This window comes from Chelmon rostratus, chromosome 15 (assembly GCF_017976325.1).
Source record: "Chelmon rostratus isolate fCheRos1 chromosome 15, fCheRos1.pri, whole genome shotgun sequence".
NCBI lineage: Eukaryota > Metazoa > Chordata > Actinopteri > Chaetodontiformes > Chaetodontidae > Chelmon > Chelmon rostratus.
This window is the reverse complement of record NC_055672.1, coordinates 23,981,531-24,003,240: the sequence shown is the minus strand read 5'-3', so window position 1 is coordinate 24,003,240 and position 21,710 is coordinate 23,981,531. Positions and strand designations below refer to the sequence as shown.

At 40.8% G+C, this 21,710-nt stretch overlaps 1 protein-coding gene across 2 annotated transcripts; it reads left to right on the top strand.

The window, feature by feature from the left end:
- Positions 1 to 715: 715 nt before the first annotated feature.
- osr1 (odd-skipped related transcription factor 1) lies at positions 716 to 10,822 on the top strand. 2 transcript variants are annotated; one of them, XM_041954234.1, is made up of 3 exons: positions 716 to 1,011; positions 7,843 to 8,538; positions 10,105 to 10,822. In XM_041954234.1, the coding sequence occupies exons 2-3, from the start codon at positions 7,868 to 7,870 to the stop codon at positions 10,235 to 10,237; spliced, it is 804 nt and encodes a 267-aa protein (XP_041810168.1). In that variant the 5' UTR covers positions 716 to 1,011; positions 7,843 to 7,867; the 3' UTR covers positions 10,238 to 10,822. The 2 variants fall into 2 exon arrangements, with proteins under 2 accessions (XP_041810168.1, XP_041810167.1); XM_041954233.1 differs by having other exon boundaries at positions 7,840 to 8,538.
- The last annotated feature ends 10,888 nt before the right edge of the window (positions 10,823 to 21,710 follow it).

Genomic DNA, 21,710 nt, shown 5'->3' with positions numbered 1-21,710 from the left:
TCAACTGAGCTCATAAATAAAGTTTAGTCCTGTTAAGATTTACATTTGACCACTCAAAACAGACTTCATTTTTCTTCATTCTTTACCTTAAATCTTCTTAAAAGTAAAAGTTAATGGGGCTTTGAGGTATGTGTTCAATAGGTAATATCAATCCGTGTTGGAAAAATATGAGATTAAAATGGCTAAATTTCCAGATAGGGGATGAATCAGTCATTTTTACCAACTTACTTATGTATGAACATCACACACTATTTCCCAAATAAGCCCATATGGTGTTTCAATATCAATACCAGCCGTATCTGAGCAGAGTTTTGGCTGCAGGAGAAATATGAGGGTTGTTCCGGACGTTAGAAGCCGAGCCGGTGTGTACAGTGGAGCTGCCAAAAGAAATGTTTCAGTCGATCATCTGCGCGCACAGTGAGGGGGGACGCAACACTGGCCTTCGTGTGCGTTTTAGTCAAATAGTTTTCTTTACAGGTGAGTCAGAAAAATTGCTGACTCAGCTTTATATTGTTAAAAACTAGAGATCACACATCAAACTCTCAGACTTTCAGGATTCACTTCAAGGAGCGTGTGCGCAGCGCTCACGCGCCATCCAGTCCAGTGTGCGCGCATGAAACACAACCACACGAGACGTGTTGCTGGCCGACACCACAGGTTCATATAGCAGCAGAGCTGACCTGCGTTCTGTTGTGCTGTGCTGTATGGGGGCTGGCTGAGTGACGCGCCAGTAGGAGTCGGACTCTGCGTTGCAATAAAGAGGCAGCGGCGGCCGAGAGCACAGAACAGTGGAGCCGAGGGGCGTCCCGACACTACAGCTGCTCCGCCACCACCACCCCCACACCGCCGTGCCTGCGCAGCTCTGCCCACCGAGGGAACATGCTGCCGCTCCGGCCGTCTCATTGACGCATCCACAGCAATAAACAAGGCTGCTCAGCGGACTTCCACACCTTGACCCTCCAGCAGGACCCCCGAGCTGCAGGAGGACGATTTAATCAATCCATTTCATCGGTAGGTCTTCACTTTGTTTTCATATTCAGACTGAAAATTAAACGACGATCATTGCAATATCCAAGCAGTGGAAGGAAACTGGATTTTAAGTTTCTAATTATACACCTCCCAACTTTACAATCAGTTAAGAATGTTCTATTTATTTTTTATTTCAACCTATTAAAGAAACGCAGGAGTTTGAGGTTTTGCAGGAAGGATTGTGCAACAGGTGTAGCTGTGCAATGCAGATCTTTAAAGTAACACTGATGAGACATTGCACTGATAATATTAATGATATCTGCACTGATTTTCCGTTTATGTGAAATTATTTTATCGGTATTTATTTATCGGCAACAAAATAGATTATTGAATTGAATGGAAAATGATTGGTGAAAGGGACAATAGTGACATTGCGCTTAAATATTTTTTTTTTCAACCAATCGGCTATTAATTCATTCACTTAAAAGAGCAGAGGCGTTTTTCTCTGACAGTTTTGTTCTTTATCGAATTTGTGCATATTACTAAAAATCTCTCTGCAGAAGTCAGACGGACACAACTGTAGTTCTTATCTCACTTGGCTCCCTCGGTTCGCTCGCTAATCTTTGAGTCTCAGTTCAATGCAGCGTTAAGATTTCTTTACAGATAACGGCTGCACGATTAGTCTGAATAAAATTCACCTCAGAAGAGCAGAGGAGCGCACACCTCCGCTCAGCGTGCACGTTTCACTCATTAATGTAGCCGCTCCGCTTAATGAAGCCCTGCACCCAGTAAAGTCCATATGCATCAGATCTGTGGATCAGGTCTGTGAGGCAGATGTGACGGGTCAGAGCCAGCGGCCTTCTCTGAGCACCGCGCTGCACGGAGAGCACATCCCTGCGGATGCCTGAGCGCGTCCGCGCTGTGGAGGCTGGCGGCAGGGGGCCACGCACGGACATGGCAAAGTCGAAAAGACAGGATTATTGTGTGGAGGATGATTACAAAAGTTTCTCTGAAGTTAATCTGGCCACACTATGTTGTACTATATTTCGAGTGGTCAGATAAACGAAGTGCAGTAAAACGTACAATATTTGCCTCTGTAGTGGAGTAGAAATGTTAAGTAACATTAAGTGTAAATAGTCAAGTTAAGTACAAGGTCCTTTAAATCCTTAAATAGATCTGTAGTAATTGTAAAGTATTCCACCACTGACTGGTACACATTATTTCATGGAAACTGCTGTGGTTCATTTAACAGTTCAGTTTCTATGAATCACTTGCAGTATTTCTTTTAAAGTACAAATGTGTATTGAAAATGATAGTAACAGTGCAATCAAGTAATTTCTGTTCAACATTTCAACCTGTTTCCAGCAGAATTAAAAATGCTATCAAAACGTTTCCAGAGAATAAAATACCACTTAATTTTGGAAAAGAAACATCTTTTTTTTTTTTTTTAATTTATTATGTTATTCATTTGTTTATATATTATAAACAGATCAAAAGATTTCTCCCCGCACTGGCAAATTCTTTCTTGTTTGAAAGAAAATGTAACTTTAAGGAGCCAATTACCATCAGAGAGTTTATTTTCTTTTTATTCAACACAAACATATTGTAATGGAAGCTACACATGCTGTCGCTGTGCATGTATTTGTCCTGCCTGCAGATGCTGATTTGTTGCTTTGGATACACTTGTGAACTCAGGTGAATACATTACAGCGTAATTTTAAATTAATACTGCATTCAGAGTAAGGCTGGCTTAAAGACCCTGACCCACCGTGCAAAGTGAGTACCACTGCCATACAGAGGCCAAGGGGCCAAGCGTTTTTAACCATACTCCTGTGACCCTCAGCTCTTATCAGTGCCAAGGTTTGGATCATTTGAGTTTGCTGCCCAATAAAGAAACAGCAGACCACAGCAGACTCTCTCTATATTTCAGCCTGAGGGACTTGAAACCTTTTTGACCTTTCATAGTTTTTAAAATAAATACAGCGGACAAAGAGGAAGCAATACACGTCAAAGTCAAATGTAAAAGACATCATTGAGAAGTGATGACCACAAAACTGGGGGTTTGTGGAATTATTCCACAATGACCATTATAACATCTTATCCTGCGTACATTTCACTCAGTCCCTGTAGTGCACTTTTTAAGGCTTTATACTTTAACTGTTTCATCGGATGGCTGTAGGGAAGATAAACAGAACTTTTTTTCAGCCAGAGGGAAGCTGTTGTGCAGCAGTTGCAGTGCAAAGTAGGAAAGACACAAATATAGTGAGTGAAAATATTAAATATCAATTAGGTGCAGATCCAAAATATACACAATGTTGACAATCTAAAAAGGCTGATGGTAAGAATCGTTCTTGGTGGGCTGCACAAAAATATGTTTAAGAAGTGGCATATTGTTTTGTATGTACAGTATCAAATCTGAAGTACAGGTAAGTGTAACAGGTTCAATCAAACATGATTATGTCCATGATATTGCAAGTTATCCCCCCTTAGTCAGAGAGTTGCAATGACTGCAGTGACTAATTTGCAAATTAAGATTTCTTTTCAACACGAGTATGAAGCCATGGTCATAGCTCAAACCAGTGCTTCTCTACTTGGTTGTTTTAATTACAGAACATAAACTTCATCAGATTGCTACAAAAAGAAAAAAAGAATCAGAGGACATGAACCTGTGTCTTCAGCGTTCTCAGGATGTGTTTTCCATAGTTTGGACTGAGTTGGACCTGAAAAGTTTTGCATGAACTAATAATCTCTGGGTCTGGAGTGTGTACTGCACCCAGCCTGATCACGTTTACATGGAGGTGAGAAGCAGAGTCTCCGTCTTCACAATGAGGCCCTCTGAGGCGCTGAATCTCACAGTCTCGACCAAACCAGAGGGCCACATTGCTGTTTGGATGTAGAGGCCACTGGTATGCAGACATCAAAGGGTTAAAGGTGAGGAGAGGCTCAGCAGCACTGCACTTATCTCCTCTAATGACCTCCTAAGTAAAAGTCAATTACTTCTGCGTCATGATCAGAGAGGAACAGACCACAGGGGGCTGTTTGAGCTCCACTGCTCCTCATTACAACCACTTCACTGGATGAGCTGCCCTGCCTCAGGCTCGGGGAAAAGGCATTTCTAATTCTCTTATTTACTATTTATTAACATCTCCATAGCCTGTGCAAAGCTGCAAAAGGTAACTGTGCTTTTTCAGCCTGTACGGTAATGCTCAAATTCTTTGGCCTGCACTCCAGGACAATGTAATAACAACCTGATGGGAATGGATCACTTTAAAGCCATAAACAACTCACCTGGCTCTGTCCTCTCCTGCACAGGTGATGATGAAGTTAATTAGTGTCTGGCTGTTTAAAAGTTCAAATTCATTTAGAATCTCATGCACTTTTCTTACACTTAAAACAACTCTATTTTTCTTAGATCCTGATAAGCTTGGGAGATACCAGGTTTTCCTCCGGTAAAGGCAGTTCAAATACATGTCTGATCGTGAGTCCATAGACTCATACGCTGCTTTCCACTATCTTATCTCTAATTAGTTAATAAATAATCTCTTACATATTTGGGAAATAAAATCTAAAAGCAGGAATTTGGATTTGAACAACATGAGGTGAGATGAACACTGTGCTGAGTCCACCAGAGGTTTATTTTTAATCATCACTACTTTCTTTTTCTCAAACAAAAAAAAATCTCAGGCTGACATGTACTCAGTAAAATGCTCTCCAACCTGTCACAACTCCTCAATCCATCATCACAATGTATGGCTCTGGTAATGAGTTAGATGAAAAGCTGGAGAAGAACATATCTGTTCAGGTGTAGTCAGCTGCTGATTACAGATGTGTTAGTTTCACTCATTTGAACCAGAAACAGTGGAAGTGGAAGAAGAGGATATGTCCTGTCCTAAAGCAGAAACAGCAACACCAAAAGGAAAAATCCTCCATTGAGTGGAAAAGCTCTGAATTCAAGATTTTAAATAAAGGTACACAGATTTGTATTGCAGAATATCCAGTACTTCATTATCAAAAGTAAAAGTACTGGACCCCTTCACAGTGCTATTATGTTACTATGTGCTGAGCAGTATTTTTTGGTCACATATTGGTTTTCATCTTACATGCACGTAGTCTTTATATTTTTATTAATACTTTTAAAATATTGTTCCAGTCTTAGCTGTGAACTAGTTGTTTTAATAAATTAACTATAGTAACCAGTGGTAGAAGAAGTAAAAGTAGTAATGCCACAATAAAAAATACTCCATGCCATGACATGTCAAACAAACAAACAAACAATAAGAAACTAAATGTGCTTAAAGTTTCGAAAGCTAAAATACTGCTGCAAAATAGGCCCTGCAGTGTTATATTCTAAAATATTATATCATCGGATTGTTAATCATGATTGTTACGATTATCTTTAATAGGTAAGTTGCATTTTGATGTTGTTGATGGAGATGGTGATGTTTTTAACTACTTTAATCGCCGTTGAGTGGTTAAATAAGTGCAATCCTATAATCTTATTTTGGTTCATTGTGTGTTATGGATGAGACTTTTTTATTTGAAAGGAAGAAAGTCTAAATTAACAGGGGTCAAAATTAGCCTCTAAAATAAAGTCCAGCAAATGTATTAAGTAGTTTAGTTAATACTCAAGTACAAGTAACCAAAAACTGTACTTAAGCACAGAACTTGACATCAGATATAATAGATTTTCCCCTGCAGTGAAACCTCAGACTTGTACTGAAATGCAGCATCTGAGCGAGTGTGCGATGTGAGTGTGCGGCTGTGATGCAGCAGTTCCGGGTCTGTAGAGGGTGGTGAGCTGAGAGGAGGGGCCTGTGGGCTGTGATAGTCTGAGAACAGAGACTTAGAGCTGCTGCGGCTCCTGTCCATCAGCGTCAGCCTCAGACAAAGATACATTATTGTCTATTGTTATTCCTGCTTATCAAACCTGATTTAACAGCTCACAGGTATTTCTCTGGCTGAATGCTGTCATTCTACTTCTCTGCCCTCAACAGCCCTGGGCATGTTTCTGAGAACAGTAACCCCCTCCCCCCCCTGCACACACCCACACCCACACACACACGCACTCACACACTGCTTTTTCTCTGCACGATGTGTCTGTGTGTCTGTTAATGCTGCCAATTGTTTTGTGTTCACTTTCCCTGACACATTTACCACACACATGCACGTATGTTTGTTTTAGCGTCTTTAGTGTCTTAGTACACTTCTGATGATCCATCAGCGGGTCTGTATCTCCACTGTAATCATAGCTCTTCTAAATTACTATAAAACCAACTTTAAAATAGTAATGTAAAGTTTTTCAAGTACACTCTTACATAAATAATCAAATAAATACATAAAAACTGCAGAATGTTCATTAGAAGAACAATTTGTATGACAGAGCAGCATTTTCATTTTTTAACAGGTGACTTTCACATATTTTTTTAACATTCTTCATAAATTTTGACAATGTAGTGCTTCTGACTTTCATGCAGAGTATTCTATTACAGATGTACAATTAACATTTGACCATAAGCATGATCCTTCCTGAAGAACCATACCGTATTTGCCATGTGGAGATATTGTGGAAAGTGAGAACTGAAAAAACTTTGGCATTGGACTTGGACAAGGAGATCCTGTAACAGTTTAGATGTCTTAAACTTTAACAGCTTTCTGTAGTGTGGATCAAACAGCAAGGGCCTTTCACAGGCAAATGTGTTTAATAGGCTGATAATGAGGTCCCCTTCAGCAGGTTTATCAGCAAGCCAGACTGGATGTGTATTGGCTCCTGATAGAGGTGTGTGTTGTCGTCTGGGGTACACAAGTAATATACGTATCACATATGTTGATGCCATTCAAAGCATTTGAAATTCATTAAAGTTGTAGTACAAGCCAAAGCATAAAAGCATTCTAAACAAATCTACCATGAACCACCAGCCACTGGACTGCCTGCCACCTCTCAACCTCAGTCTTTCATTGTATGACCATAAACTTCCTGAAGTCAGTATTTTCTTTTGGATGCATGTTATTTATTTAACAATCAAAAATTATTCTGAACAATTATGCCATCAATGATTGAGTTATGATGTATTGTACAAGAAATGTGGTTTCCCTTTTAACTTTTTCCCAAAGGTGAGATGAAACGAGATCTCAATCTCACGTCTGTGTGGTAAGTGCAGAGGTTGAATCAGAACGTGGTTAGCTTAACGTGAAGAGTGAAAGCAGGGGGCTCTGTACAAAGGCCAAAAATCCTCCTATCAACACTTCTAAAGCCCAATAATTAATACTTTGTGTCTCGTTTGATTAATCCAAACACAAACCAAAATGTCAAAATCAGAATTTGTGGTTACATGCCAGAACTATTTCTTGACAAGCGTATCGCAGTCTTCATGCCAAGCCGGTAACCACCTGACTCCAGCTTCATACTCAACACATCGCTGTGACACTGACATCGACCTTCTCACTGCACTCTCACAAGGAAAGCAAATAAGAATTTGCCATTTTTCACAAAACAAACCTGTATTGATGCTCTTGATGAAGATAAAACACAAAATAATTTTCCACAGCTGAAAAATACACCGTTAGGGGAGAAGAGAAGAGCAAAAATATGACTACTGACAAGATCCCTGTAAGCTCCTGTAGAGGTGCAATCTGAATTCCTGCCTAACTTGATTTTTCCACTCTAATCTGGTTTCTTGTATAAATGTTGTTACAGTTACACTGTATGTTTGTGTGCATGTGTGTTTAGCACTAGAAACTTGTTATCGAACGTCCTGGTCATCATATTTTCTGCCTTCACCTCGCTACACATAAAAGCATTATAAGGAAATCAACGTGACTTGGCCCAGCAGTTGCATATTTTCATCTAGTCATGTTTTCTGTCTCCACCAGAAGGCCTGTTGGATTTCGCATAGCAGCCATGGGCAGCAAGACTCTGCCAGCACCAGTCCCTCTCCACCCGTCCCTCCAGCTGTCCAACTACTCCCTCCTCCAGAGCTCTGCAGGCCTCCAGCTACCAGCAGATCATTTTCACAGCATCTACAGCTTCAGTGCCCTACACGCCATCCACCTCCACCAGTGGACCCTCGGCTACCCGCCTTTGGCCCTGCCCCGCTGCACCATCTCCAAGCTGCCGGCCCAGTTCCCCTCCATGGCCTCCATACCCATATTCCCTCACCTCCTGCAGCCCAAGCAGGACACAGCGGGGTTGCTACAGACCTCCAAGAACAAGCCCCGCTTTGACTTTGCCAACCTTGCAGCAGCTGCCACCCAGGAGGATCATCTGAAGGCAGAGGACCTGAGTATGACGGGTGCTGCTGCCACTGCACAGGCATCATCTCACCACCCAACCTCAGCTGGCCTCGGATGCCTCCTGGACGTCACCAAACTGTCTTCGCCGGAGCGCAAGTCCAGCCGAGGCCGACTGCCCTCCAAGACCAAGAAAGAGTTTGTCTGCAAGTTCTGTGGCCGCCATTTTACCAAATCCTACAACCTTTTGATCCACGAGAGGACGCACACAGATGAGAGGCCATACACCTGTGATATCTGCCACAAAGCCTTCAGAAGACAGGACCACCTCCGGGACCACAGGTGAGAACCAAGCTTTATTGAAGACAACAACACTGTGTTTGATGTGTGTTGATTTCTGAAACTGTCAGTCTGACAAGAATTCCCTCTTCATGCAGCGATTGGCGAGGTGTGGTAATAGGTGAGGTCTAAACTTCTCTCTCAACCTCTTTTCACTGTCTTCATACAACTACTTCTGATGCGTTTTATGGGAATGCAACATTATAGCAGCCATCAAGGAGACTGCCCAAAAGTGTTTGGGCAAAAAAATGTGTCCATTTGTTTTAATTACATCTACAGTCAAGTTTCCATCCAAATGTGTTTATCTATATCGCTCCAAATCATAACCAAAGTTGTCTCAGGACACTCTCCATATAGAGCAGGTACAGACCAAACTCTTTAGCTACAGAGACCCAGCAACTCCCTCATGAGCAAGCACTTCACTTGCCACTTGTTCAGTATAGTAAACAATTTCTTGGTTAGCATCAGTAGGGTGCAGTGATGATGAGTCATGTTCGATGGATCCAGATATTGTGTGTAGTGTGGTTGCTGGTTACGTTAATTACAAAAATTCAAAACCAAAGTCAAATCAGTGACCAAATGCCTGATTAAATTAATGTATTCATTTATTTGATGCTGACACGAGAGTGCAATTAGCATAATGTTAACAAATATGTGGCTTTTTTTACTCTCTTCAGGTCGTGTTGGAAATATTACAATTTCTGACTCAGCGAAATAAATGATATAACACAGATAAAGATTTTATTTGTCCCATGTTGCAGAGATGCGACATTTGAGATTGCAGATTAACAGTGTATCACCAAACAAATCCAAATGTCCAAAGGTGTGTTCAGACAGAAAGTGGAGAGATTTTTTGCTTCACATACCTTGCTCTTTTGTGCAGTCTGTGTTGATTCGCCCATAACAACCAGTGTACTACTAGATATTTGCTGTAGGCTAGCGAGATACAGACACACTGTGTGTGTGTGTGTGTGTGTGTGTGTGTGTGTGTGTGTGTGTGTGTGTGTGTGTGTGTGTGTGCGTGCTCAGCTCAGCCTGATCTCAGAACTCGCCAGGAACAGTTTTGTCTCACTTTTGCTCACGTTTGTAGTCATTTTCAACTCATGCAAACACATCTTCACTTCAGTTCATGCTTTTTGAATTTGCCTCTGAATTTTTGCCATTGACTTAAAGGAATAGTGGTAATTAGTATAAAAAATTAATTTCTTGGTTGACATCAGTAGGATGCAGTGACTGTGTGCTGCTTCCTGAAGTCTTACAGTGAGGTCAGTACCTTAGTGCCTGTACATAGGCAATGGGCCTCCACAAAGTATGCCACCATATGAATTCTCAAATCCTCTGGGATTTGTCAAGTACTAATTGTTCGTAAACCTACTCAAACAATAGCATCTCATTGTTGATGATCATTGTTTTTGAAATAACATGGTTTGTTGTTTTCTTTGGATGACATGTTGGAAGGGTCATGGAGCCTATATGTCAGGCCCATTGACCCTTTCAGTACTAATGATCTGAAATCTGACATGATTCTGTCTAAATACTGACTGGCTGCTCTTTGTGTTCTGCCTGCAGGTACATTCATTCCAAAGAAAAGCCCTTCAAATGTCAGGAGTGTGGGAAGGGCTTCTGTCAGTCCAGGACTCTGGCTGTCCACAAAACATTACACATGCAGGTCAAGGAACTGAAGCCAGCCAAGATCAAATGATTCACTCTGCCAGCAAGGAAAGGATGGGGACACTGTAAAAACAAGACCAAAGACAACAACAGTCAAAGGACAACCAAAGACTTTTTCATCTCAGCTGTTGGAGGTTGAACCCTCCGCTTCTATGGAAATACTTTTCAAGGATGAAATATTTCACCAGCCACTTCTAAAAGAAAATAATACGGAAATAAACCTTGATGGAGAAGTGTATGCGTAGTTGTCAAAGCCTGACTTGGCAGAGAAACTAGTGCATGTGTGGAATGTGAAATGGACCTTAAGAAAAAAACAAAAACAAAACCCTTGTGGCTCCTCAGAAGCTTGTAATCCAAAGAAGTTCTAAAAGGGACATAACTCTTATGCAATTTTCTTTTTTTTACAAAAACTGAGAATTATAAAAGCCATGTTAGCATAGACACGTCTTCCTCCTTTTCAATATCACACTCCAATGTTATTTTTGTACAGATACATTATATAAAAATGTATTTTTGCACTTTAACCTGATTATTATTTACATATATCACTGGATTTCTTAAACTTATTTTCAAAATTAATAATCATTTCTAAATAAAATATTTTGCTGTAACTGGTTGGCTGTGTGTTGGCTGAGTTTATCTGAGTGAAATGTTGCTATATGAAGTAAGAATTTAGGTAGGGTGGTTGTTAGCACTTACATGTGATTCAGTGCACTGCAAGCAGTTTTCATCACGATCATGACAATGATGATGAGGACAATGATAGTGACAAAGCGACAGACCAGCCACTTACTTCCTGCTATCTAAACACATCTAAATTCACACATTTTTCTCCACTTTTTAACTTCAGATACGATTTCGGTATTTGAAGAGGAGAATAATGTCAACAGCAGCATCTACATATGAACTCAAACTACTACAGGATGAAGTGCATGTTGCAGTTTGCACAAACATTTTTGTTAAATTACATTACATTTATTCCTTTTTGTCAAAAGAAACATACAACAAGTCAAGGGGTTAACAGCCGTGCTTGCAGCTGTGAGGTTAAATATTAATGTCTGGACCAAAGTGGTGGACTGTCCCAGTGTCAATGCCATCCCTAAAGGCATGCTGCTGCAGGACTAAATATGCATTTAAACTCCACTGGAACTGTCAGAAACTGGAAGTGCATCCCTCCTACATGAGCAACTTAAAATTCAGATCCCTCAAACCATGTCATTTTAGTAATAGTATGCCTTTCCATTCCTGTCATTTGGAAAATGACACACTTTGTGCCTATATCACACGCTCTGATGACAATTAGTAACAATGCATCATCGACTGTATAGTACTGCACTAGTAGTCTTGTGTTATGGTTCTATGTTCATCTGCATCCAGTAGAGTGTAAGCTGATGATGTTAAGGGTTCTTGAACAGGCCTGATAGATTGTGGAGTCAGTAAAATCCAGATTTTGGATCGATCATATCCTGTGTGGAAGCATGTGCATTCATTAATTGCCAGTTGTTAATAAGATAGTATAATGCTGTTGCACCTAGAAAACCTGATTTTAAGGTATACTACAAAAAAACATTCCAGTGTTTTTCCAGGAAATACAGGCAAAGGGCAGGATCTCTGCAGATAAACACACGGCCACACATGTTTGGGACATTTTGCACCATGTAGTTGGCTGAGATGCCACAATTATCGACACATTTCCGCTTCAGTCAAACAGCAGATTGTGCTTTCCAACGTACACAAAACACAAATGGCAGTACCAGCTTTAAATATTCAGGATTCCACCTACATTCTGGAGTACATTAAATGTTTCCTTTTTACTCTGTGCAATGGCTGTATGACTGGTGAATCCAGCTTTCTGTGTGTGGAGCGTCATGTACTCACTAATGATTTAAGACAGATATCACTTCCATATCGGATGACCAGTTCACATGTAAGACTGACAGGTGGACTTTACAGAAAAGGCTGTCTAAGTGAACAGATACTGTATGGCTGATGAGAGTGGAAATGTAAATAAGTGAACAAATGAGGTGTGTGTGTGTGTGTGTGTGTGTGTGCGTGTGTGTGTGTGCGTGTTAGGGTAAGGGTTGGGGTTGGGCATTCAGTGTGATGGTTCAGGCTGGGGTAAGGGGCTAGGGAATGCATTATGCCAATGAAGTGTCCCCACGGGGAAGTGATATAAACATGTGTGCGTGTGTTTACTGTATGTGTGTTGGAATGCTTAATGTGTCATGCAGGAAGAAAGCTGCTAGTCCAGGGGAAGGACAAGAGCTGAGCGGATGGTCGGCCTTTGCTTACCGTTTCTCTTGTAGCCAGGAACACATCAGTCTGTCATCAACTCCCTGAGTAGCCAGGGACACACACACACACAGCTGGGCAGGTTGAGATGACAGGAGATGGTGTACGTGACATAAGGCTTGTCGAGCTTGTGGCGGGTGGGACACTACTTTAGCTCCATGGCCTCCTGTCCTTAGGCTGCCTTAACTACAGCACTGAGGCAGCAGGGAATAAAGAGCAGATCCCAGAACCTGGTAAGACAGACATGTGGCTTTGTAATGGTCTGCAGGCTCCAAGGCTACTGGTGTCCACCACTGGTCATGTTAGAGGTTGATGCCATATTATTTGTGCTCCTGTTTGCTTTAGGCTACTAATGGACATGCCATCATTTGGTCTATGAGTGATGAACACCAAAGATCTGTACATGATAAGATTCCTGGAATACTGGAACAATGTCATTGTACCAAAGATATAAAGCACAATTTGAGCGTGACTACTATCAAAAAGTGTAAAACAAAGAAAAAGCTTGTTTTCATGCATTGTGTCACTCCATGTTTTATATTTTGGCAGTTCAGTTCTCATCGTTCTTTGAGTGATGTAAACCAGAAGTCCAATGTTGCCATTGATTATAACAGTTAAAGGATATGTTCACATATTCTCAAGTCCGTCTTAAAACAGTACAGTTATTGGCTGCTGTCATTGTTCCTCTTTCCATGCTGGCCGCAAAGAGATTGGATTCAGGGAAAGGCAAAGGCAAAGGAGTCTGGTGGCTTTGAGGACAGCATAAATGGATATAACTGCATGAGTTTCCTTTTGAAAAGCCCTGTCTGAAGGCAAGGTAAAGCAATGGAAATATCGTCAATACAATGTACATTTAAACTGACATTGATTCCTTTTGGTGGGCCTTTATTAGGTGGCTACAATATGTGTTGCCGCCGGCCCCAGTCTACAGCAGCACATCGTAATCACTGGTACTCCTGGTGCTTCTCCAAAATGGTGTAGGGACCGCCATCTACTGAAGGTAATACAATGATTATGGATAAGCACATCATGCGACCCCACTTCAAAAAACCCCAACTATCCCTGTAAGTAGTTGTATGAAGATGGAAAAAGAAGCTAAAATCCTGTCTTTACTTTACTTACAATCGCTGTTTAAAGTGTGATTAATTGTTGTAGTGTTTCAGAAAAGTGCAAAAAGTGGAACCCAGAGGAGTCCGCTCATCTTCCAACCCCATCCTGCCTCGACTCGTGGCCAGCGGTGTGATGTGGAGACGCTGAGAAAAGTTCAACTTTAGCATTAACAACATGGCAACAACCAGTTGTGCTCAACATCCTGAGAGATAAGAGACAACCTGCCTCTGTATATGTACAAATGCATCATTGATGAGCCTCTGAACAATCCATGCAAACTGCTGCTGTGATTTAACTTATACTTTATAAGAGTTACACAATGTATTCCATATGTTCTGCATACTGCACGAGCAATTCACATGTGAAACTACATTATATGGTAGTCAGTATTACTTATTGGAGTGGATGTTTATTCTACAAGCTCTCTGAACATTGAGGGGAATGACCCTCCCACCACTGGCCTTGGCTTTACCTCTGTGTCTTCTGGGCCTGGGGGAAATGTCATTCACTGCTACTGTCTTAACTGAATGATTTAGGAAGGGCTGGCAGAGGGCATGAAGGGGATAAGGTGGTGCTTCACACAGTAGATGTTGCTCTGAGCCACGGACATGTTTATGGTTTCCGACCGGCAGGGTGAGTTGGAGGGTGGCAGGATGGACGCACAGTAAGCTGACAGATACAGAGCCGACAGGGACTGGCTGTTCCCCCCCAGGCTTCCTCCAGCGAGGGAGGAAAACCAACAATTATAGAGCAGGATCAGAGAAGGCCAGGAAGGTGAAAGGAGGTCTTGATGAAAATCACTTCCAGTTGGTTTTGATGGCCTTTCCACTCTACTACAGCAGGGATACACAGACATAATGGCACATGGCTTAAAGTAGCAGCTGCAACTGTTCGGGACAATGGCAAATACTTGTAATAATTATTGCACCTACCTAACTGAGTAGGTGGTACTGACAATTATATAACAATATATATAACAATGTCTGCACCAGCATTACATGGGGCCCCAGTAAAACTCGGCATTGGATGCTAAGGTCTTAACATGTCAGCAATGTAACTGTTGTCCTGGGATCAGTGGTGAGAGTAATGTCGGCTGTCCATTTGGCAGTCAGTCCACACACACACTGGACATTGGCATAGATGTTTTGGTCCTCAGAGAACAAATCCTAAAAATTTTGTTCCTCCCCTGACTTTTCTGCTCCACTGTCAGGTCAAAAATACTCGATCAACAATCTAGCTCATGAAAAGGTGTCTCCAAAACTAACACATAGATTGCCTTTCAATTTTCTATTACGACATTTTTTTATTCTAATCTAATTCTTATCAACCCACCCATCGCTGCAGGGCGACAGGTGTTCAGGGGCCCCAAAATGACCCAGATTTACTGTGTTTAAGGTTTGTGGTTATTTTATTAATGACAAATTTGTGCTTAAGCACCACAAAATTCAGCTAATGTAAGGTGCCAACTAAAATGTGAATTGAAAAGGGCTTTAAAAAAGGTCCTATATTATTATTAATATTATAATATATATATAATATATGATTATTAATATATAATAATGCAATCATGTATAAAAAGTTCCTAAACTGCTAAATTTCCATTATTTTGGCTTACAATATGTAGCAAATCCATTAAACTTACTGTTTAAGATTACAGGACTTTCCCGGTTTGCTAAGATTTAAAATCAAAATTGATTTTTTTGGCATGGCCATATTCAGACACACTATAGCCAAAACACTCTCTTTCTTTCTTTTATTTAAGTACGGTTCTATGGAAGTACTCTTCTCTACTAGTCCAATCTCTTTAGAGTTCTCATTTATTGTTTGTAATTCATTAAAACTCAACCATAACAAGCACAAATATTTTGGCTAATGCCTCCCGGGAATGCGTGCTTCTTTGAAGCATTTACTGGTCAAATATAACACCATATTAGTGACTTAGAGACTGTAAACTAGAAGCAGTACAACAAAAAGTTTGTCCATGGAGTGGCATTAGAGGAAAGGCCATGAGGTCATTCAATTCACCAAATCATCATAATTACCATCCACGGGTAAAAATGAGTATCAAGAACAAATGTTAATGGAAATTATGCTGGTTGTTATCAGTAAAGACCAGCTAATATTGCCATCTTTAGGTCCTGTGGTAAGTGATGTATATCCTAATGAAAACATTGCCCAGGTACAGGGATATCATGTGCTCATGTGAAATGGACTCAAGCCATCTTGATTTTGTTAGAAAGGCTGGGAAATCCTGCGTGTTAAAAAATGTCCACCTTCACCACTGCCAGCATGCTGGACTGATTGTTTCGTTGTGGCTGGTTCTCACAATATATATACATATATGTCAACACTGACATTATACATCATAAATGTATTGATGATGTGGTGTCACATGTGTAGAGCTTGCAGGAGGAGGAGGAGGACCCATCTGTGATGACTGTTTTTTGTTGATATCAGTACTACACATGCATTCAGAGAGCCTCATTTCATGCAACGTCATCAACATGCCCACTCGCTTTTGAGTTCTCCAGACAATGAACAGCTCTATTCACTCATGGGCTCCATCCGACATAACGCAGATTTTGCACTCGGAAGCTAGCAGGGTAAAATCCGGTTCGTCCGTTTCCAATGTTTGCTTTCCCACATACAGCTCCTCTGGGTTATATCTTGAGAAGTTCAGGGTTGCAGTGCATGTGTGAAAGGGCCTTCAGTATCCACCAGTGGATTTGAGAGAAATCATGCTGAGAGTGAATGTGAATTAAGCTGCTGGGATTCTTACTACATGGCCATATGCTAAGAACAGGTGCCAACCAGCTAGTCGATGTCATTAATAACATTTTTAACACAGCATTGTTACAGGAGAGTGTCCCCACCTGCATCAAGACAGCCACCACTGTACCCTGTACCTGCTGAGGTCTGCAGTGTCTAGTCTAAATAACTACATGGCACTCATCCCCATTCTGATGATGTGTGTCAATCAATCGATCGAGGGCACCTGGTTGCTGGTGAGGATGTTTTGGCGCGTGCATATGACATGTCCACTTCACTGCTTTGATCCAAAATAATCATGGTGCTGTTTATTGTTCACATTCTATAGTTTCCAAAACCAATAATTGTCTGCTTACCAATGCACATGCAGATTACCAAATCAGAATAGAACAAGCACTATTACACGACACGACACGCCGTGTCACGCCACGGTCTAAAACTGTTTCCTTCCCTTCCATCAGCCACACCTGAGTGCCTCACCTGGATGACCTCTAACACTTCACAGCAGGGATGCCCCCAGTGGTGGGAAGCTCACAGCAAAAATAAATAAACAAAAATAAAAATGAAACAAGGATACTAAAAGACAATAGTGACCCCAGCCACAGCCTGTTCACACAGACACAAAGTATCCACTGCTCTACCACCAGATTACAGAGCAGCTTCTTTCCCCAGGCTGCGGGACTCTTCAACTCATCTTCTGCAACCCACCATGAATAGATGACATGGAATCTTACACTGACCTTGCACATGTTGAACACACTTTCTGGGTGTACTGAATGTGTGTAGATGTAAGTGTATATATTTGAAAGGCAAGCAGGAAGGCTTAGGATATCAAAAAATACAAACTAAAAGGCGCTTATATACACACGAGGTAACAATGAACAGGTAGAGACAATCAGGGCGGGGCAGACAATCAGACTGGCGGGAAGGACACCAGGAAGCCAAGGCCTGAAACGAGAGGAGAGTTAGGGTTTCACAATAAAACAGGAAGTGCATGAAAAGACCTGACAATGTGAACAGACACATCAGCAGACACGATGACAATATATAAGTAGCTGTGTATATTGTTTGTCATCCTATTGTAATATAAATGTTGTAAAATTACAAATAAAGGAACCTAAAGTGGTCGATCTTAAATACATTTCAGCTTGTTATCTAAATCCTTTCATGTCTTTTTAAAGTTTCTACAGTCTGCTACCCAGTTTCAGAACTGTGACGTGTCACAGCATCATTAATACACAGGATTTTAGGGTTTAAGTGCCAGGTCAGATCGTCAGTGATAGCACATATATCATATCATATTACATATCAAACTGGTCAGCTCATATACATGTTGTATATTAGCGATATTACATTAGGTTTGCCAGTTTGCCCGGACAGCCAGGCAACAGGTCCATCTGGCCGTTAGCTGGTATAAGTATTGTTTTCACTTAGTGATACAAAAACCTAAACTTAGCAGGAAGGAGCAGTTTTGGAGGATGATTTGTAATAGTTTTAAAAACCACTAGCAATGTCAGATAATGCCATCTTACTGATAGGGGCACCAGATCAGAAAACAATGTTTTTTGAAAGAAAAACACTATATTCTGCCATTATATTTGTAAGATTTGCTACCTTGTCCCTTTAAGTGAAGTTCATAGTTCATTAACACTCAAAACAACTCTCCCAAATCAGAATTTTGAGAATTCTAGATTCTGATAAAGACCCAGATATCATGTCTGTGTTGTAATTATTAGAATAAATCATGTTCAATGTAAAGGGAGGCAGGTTAAATACTGGAATTGAATGTAATGGCCTATTGAAGCAGACTCGGGGCATGGGAATGCTGGAAGAAGGATAAAGAGAGGAAAACCCATGATGGGTTGTGTAAAATGAGTACATGTATCAAAATACAGAACAGCCTGTTTTTACCTTCTAACCTCTGAAATAACTCTCAACCATTTAGCTATCCCCATGGTACCATTACTGTTTTCTGCACTGGGCCACACTATAAAGTGTGTTACAGTAAAGATCAAGAGAAACTTCACTGCAGGAAATGGTAAAGTGCCCAGTGTTCTGGTTCCTCATTTCTAAAGCTCATAAATGTATCCCCAATGTAACGCTCTGCATCAGGGTCTGATCCTTTTGCAGCTCTGCCCATTATCCACAGCTCCACAGCAAATATATTGTCATGTCTTACACACTTATTTAATCCATAAAATATACATTTATTGCTGTAAAACAAGTTTGTGATGTAATTGAATGCAACAAGTCCCAAAATAATTTGTAGATCATTTCAGTATGCCTAAGGCTCCAAAAATGTGAGTCGGCGCCAGAGGGTGGGAAGGCAGTTCCTTTTGTGCAACATTCAAGAGCTGTGCAGCAGGAACCCCCTGCTGCTATTTGTTGTGCAATTTCACATTTTGTACAAGCCATCATATTTTATGAACGTATGTCTTATACATTGTGCTTTGTCCCAATGGCATATAGTTTTAATTTTGCATTTGCAGTGTTTTAATAATGTCAAAAAAGATTACATCAAGTGTAGTTAATAGCTGTTGATGGATAAAGTCCCAACATGCAATACATAATACAGAAAAACAAGTTAAGGAAAAAAAACCTAAATGATACAAAAACATTGTTTTCAATAATATCATGATAATAAAATCAGATTAAACGAATAATCTGCATTTAATTTAGGATTATTTGGATAGAGTAATTTTCCAGAAATTGTGGTGCTACAGCAGTCAAGGCACATAAATCACAAAACATGAGACAAGGACACTTAAAGTGGTAGGAAGAAATTGTCCTGTTGTTCATGAGAAACAAATTAATTAAAGTTTTGTTTAAACATCACTAGTCCTGATTTTATCCTAATGATGCATGTATAACACGCAACAGGACGTCTGTCTATAGTGTATGCACACACGTATGGAGCTTGGCTGAACGCTGTAAGATGAAATAGCAGATATTACTAAGAAAATGAAAAATGATCACAATATCTCTGAGTTAAAAGGGTTTTTTATTATTAACAAAGGGAACTGGACTTGGTTGTAGAAACTTGAAAACATATTGCTTTCCTCCAAGCAGCTTCTTCACTTCGAACTGATTGGTGGGGAGTCCCAGATATTTAACCTCTGTGGGGTCATTATCAAGGTCATTAATGCCACTTGGTCTTTGGACACTAGGAGGAATGAAGCGGTAATTCTCAGTATGTCATCAGTGCAGGAACCCTGGAGATGAAGGGTAAGTAGCAGCCTATTGTTGCAACATGGTCATGCCATATGTGTCTGGAGTATTGAAGAAACTCAGAAGGATTTTTAACAAACAACACATCTCTGTGTTTTTCAAACCCAGCAACACACTGAGAGAGAAGCTGTTCCACCCGAAAGCCCACACACCCAAACACAAGAAAAGCAATCCAGTAAATGCTGTCCAATGAAGTGAGAAATACGCAGACTTGTATATCAACCATTTAACAAACACATGGCTCAACACGGGGCCATGTTACTGGATAGAGATCTCACGGTCCCCATGACAATCGTGGGGAGGACTGGTTTGTAATATCTCCCTCTTGCATGACTCTCAACCCCAGCACATCTTCTCTATCTCTTCCCCCTCACCTTGCGGAGAAAACTGGGCCTCTTCCTGGGTTGCCCTGCTGTGTTCCGGAGCACGATCGGCTCATCCCTGGTGTAAACAATGGGACCATGCTGCTATAAAGATCCCCAGGTGCAACTGTAGACAATGCAAAAACAGTAGAAAAACTGGCGCAAAGTCAAGGAGTTTACACTCTTACTGCACAGATAAGCTAAAGAAGTAACTGTACATGTAAAAATGTGAACAAAGCAAACAAACAAACAAACAAAAAACAAGCTAAATTAAGGAAATTAGGAGAAAGCTCAATGGTGAGCGACAGCTCATGTAATTGGCTGCCACTCATGTGGCACCATCTTGGACAAGTGGCAGTGTGGAGATAAGTGAAGGAGGCTATTTGCATAAAAATAGAGAAGCCATCCCTCAGCAGAGGATGAGGTCCACAAAACCACTTATCCCCCACCCACAATGCTGACCTTTCATCCCTTCCAAGGACATTTCACAACTATTCACAGTTGGCTTTGTGACAACTGTCATTTGCACTTGGCTTCTTACTTTGATAACTTTGGTTATAAACAGTGACTGTTGGCCAAAGAAGCAGGACACAGACTCAGGCTGAGCAAGTTGAACCAGATTCACTGTAAAAGACTGAGGTGAGGAGTGGATGAAGAATGAGAGAGGGCAGGCGATGAGTGGGGTGAATCAAGGCTGGCAGCTGTTGAGCAGCAGGCAGGATGAGGTTTGGAATTGAAGCACAGGAGACATTCAGTTATTCAAATGACAACACAAGGAAGCAAAGCAAAAGTATAAGGAGGCCTTAGTGTTTGTACCACACTACTAGACTGAACAACTAGTTGTAACTTTCCTTTTTGCTAAAGCTTACAGTTAGGGCTGGCTCAGGCTTGCCTTGGACCAGCCCTTAGTTATGTTGCTATGGGATTAGACCGTCGGGGGGGTTCAAATGACCCACGGAGCTCCTCTGTTCTTCTCTCCCTCTTTATCTGTATGCATTAATGTCCCACCAAGGCATGTTACTAACTTGGCTTCTTCCCCGGAGAAGGAAGAAGCCAAGTGCGAGATGTGCTTTCTCATCTCACAGGTTCCCATGGACAGTGGTTGAACCTGGATTGTGGATTATAGCTATGTCTTCAGCGATGGCCCTGCCTGACATCCACTGCAACTGCTATTACTATTAGTAATACTTCCATTATGATTAGATCCATAGTGCTGTGTTATGTACATATACTATCTGTCACTAAAATGTATGAATGTTTATATCACATACGTAAATATACTACTCTATATACACAACATATAGTAAAAAGTCTATTATTAGAGCTATCACTGTTAATGTGACTGCATTTCTGTGCACCCCCTGACCCCTCCCTCTTTTACTTTCTCTCTCTCTCCCTTTTTTCTTCATCAAGTGCTTGCTCATAAAGGAATTATTGGGTCTCTGTAGATTACAATTAGAAGAGTTTGGTCTGTAGCAGCTCTATATGGAAGGTGTCCTGAGACAGTCCTCCTTGGAAAACCATTACCTGGATGACTGAGAAAATCTTTTTCATGACGATGTATAAACCATAGATAAGTGTAAAAAACCTTACCACAATGTTTAAATCTACTTATGCGCACTGCTTTTAAACATTCTTTATGACGAGGTGGTATAAAAGAATGGCTAAATGAATAAATTAATAAAATCAAATACATAAAATTGTGGATTTTTTTTTTAAAATGACAATTTAATCATATCAACT

Bases quoted from the DNA above. Each gene is read 5' to 3' on its own strand.
- osr1 (XM_041954234.1), top strand. From the start codon at position 7,868: ATGGGCAGCAAGACTCTGCCAGCACCAGTCCCTCTCCACCCGTCCCTC. The intron at 8,539-10,104 runs GTGAGAACCAAG...TTCTGCCTGCAG, and splicing joins GACCACCTCCGGGACCACAG to GTACATTCATTCCAAAGAAA.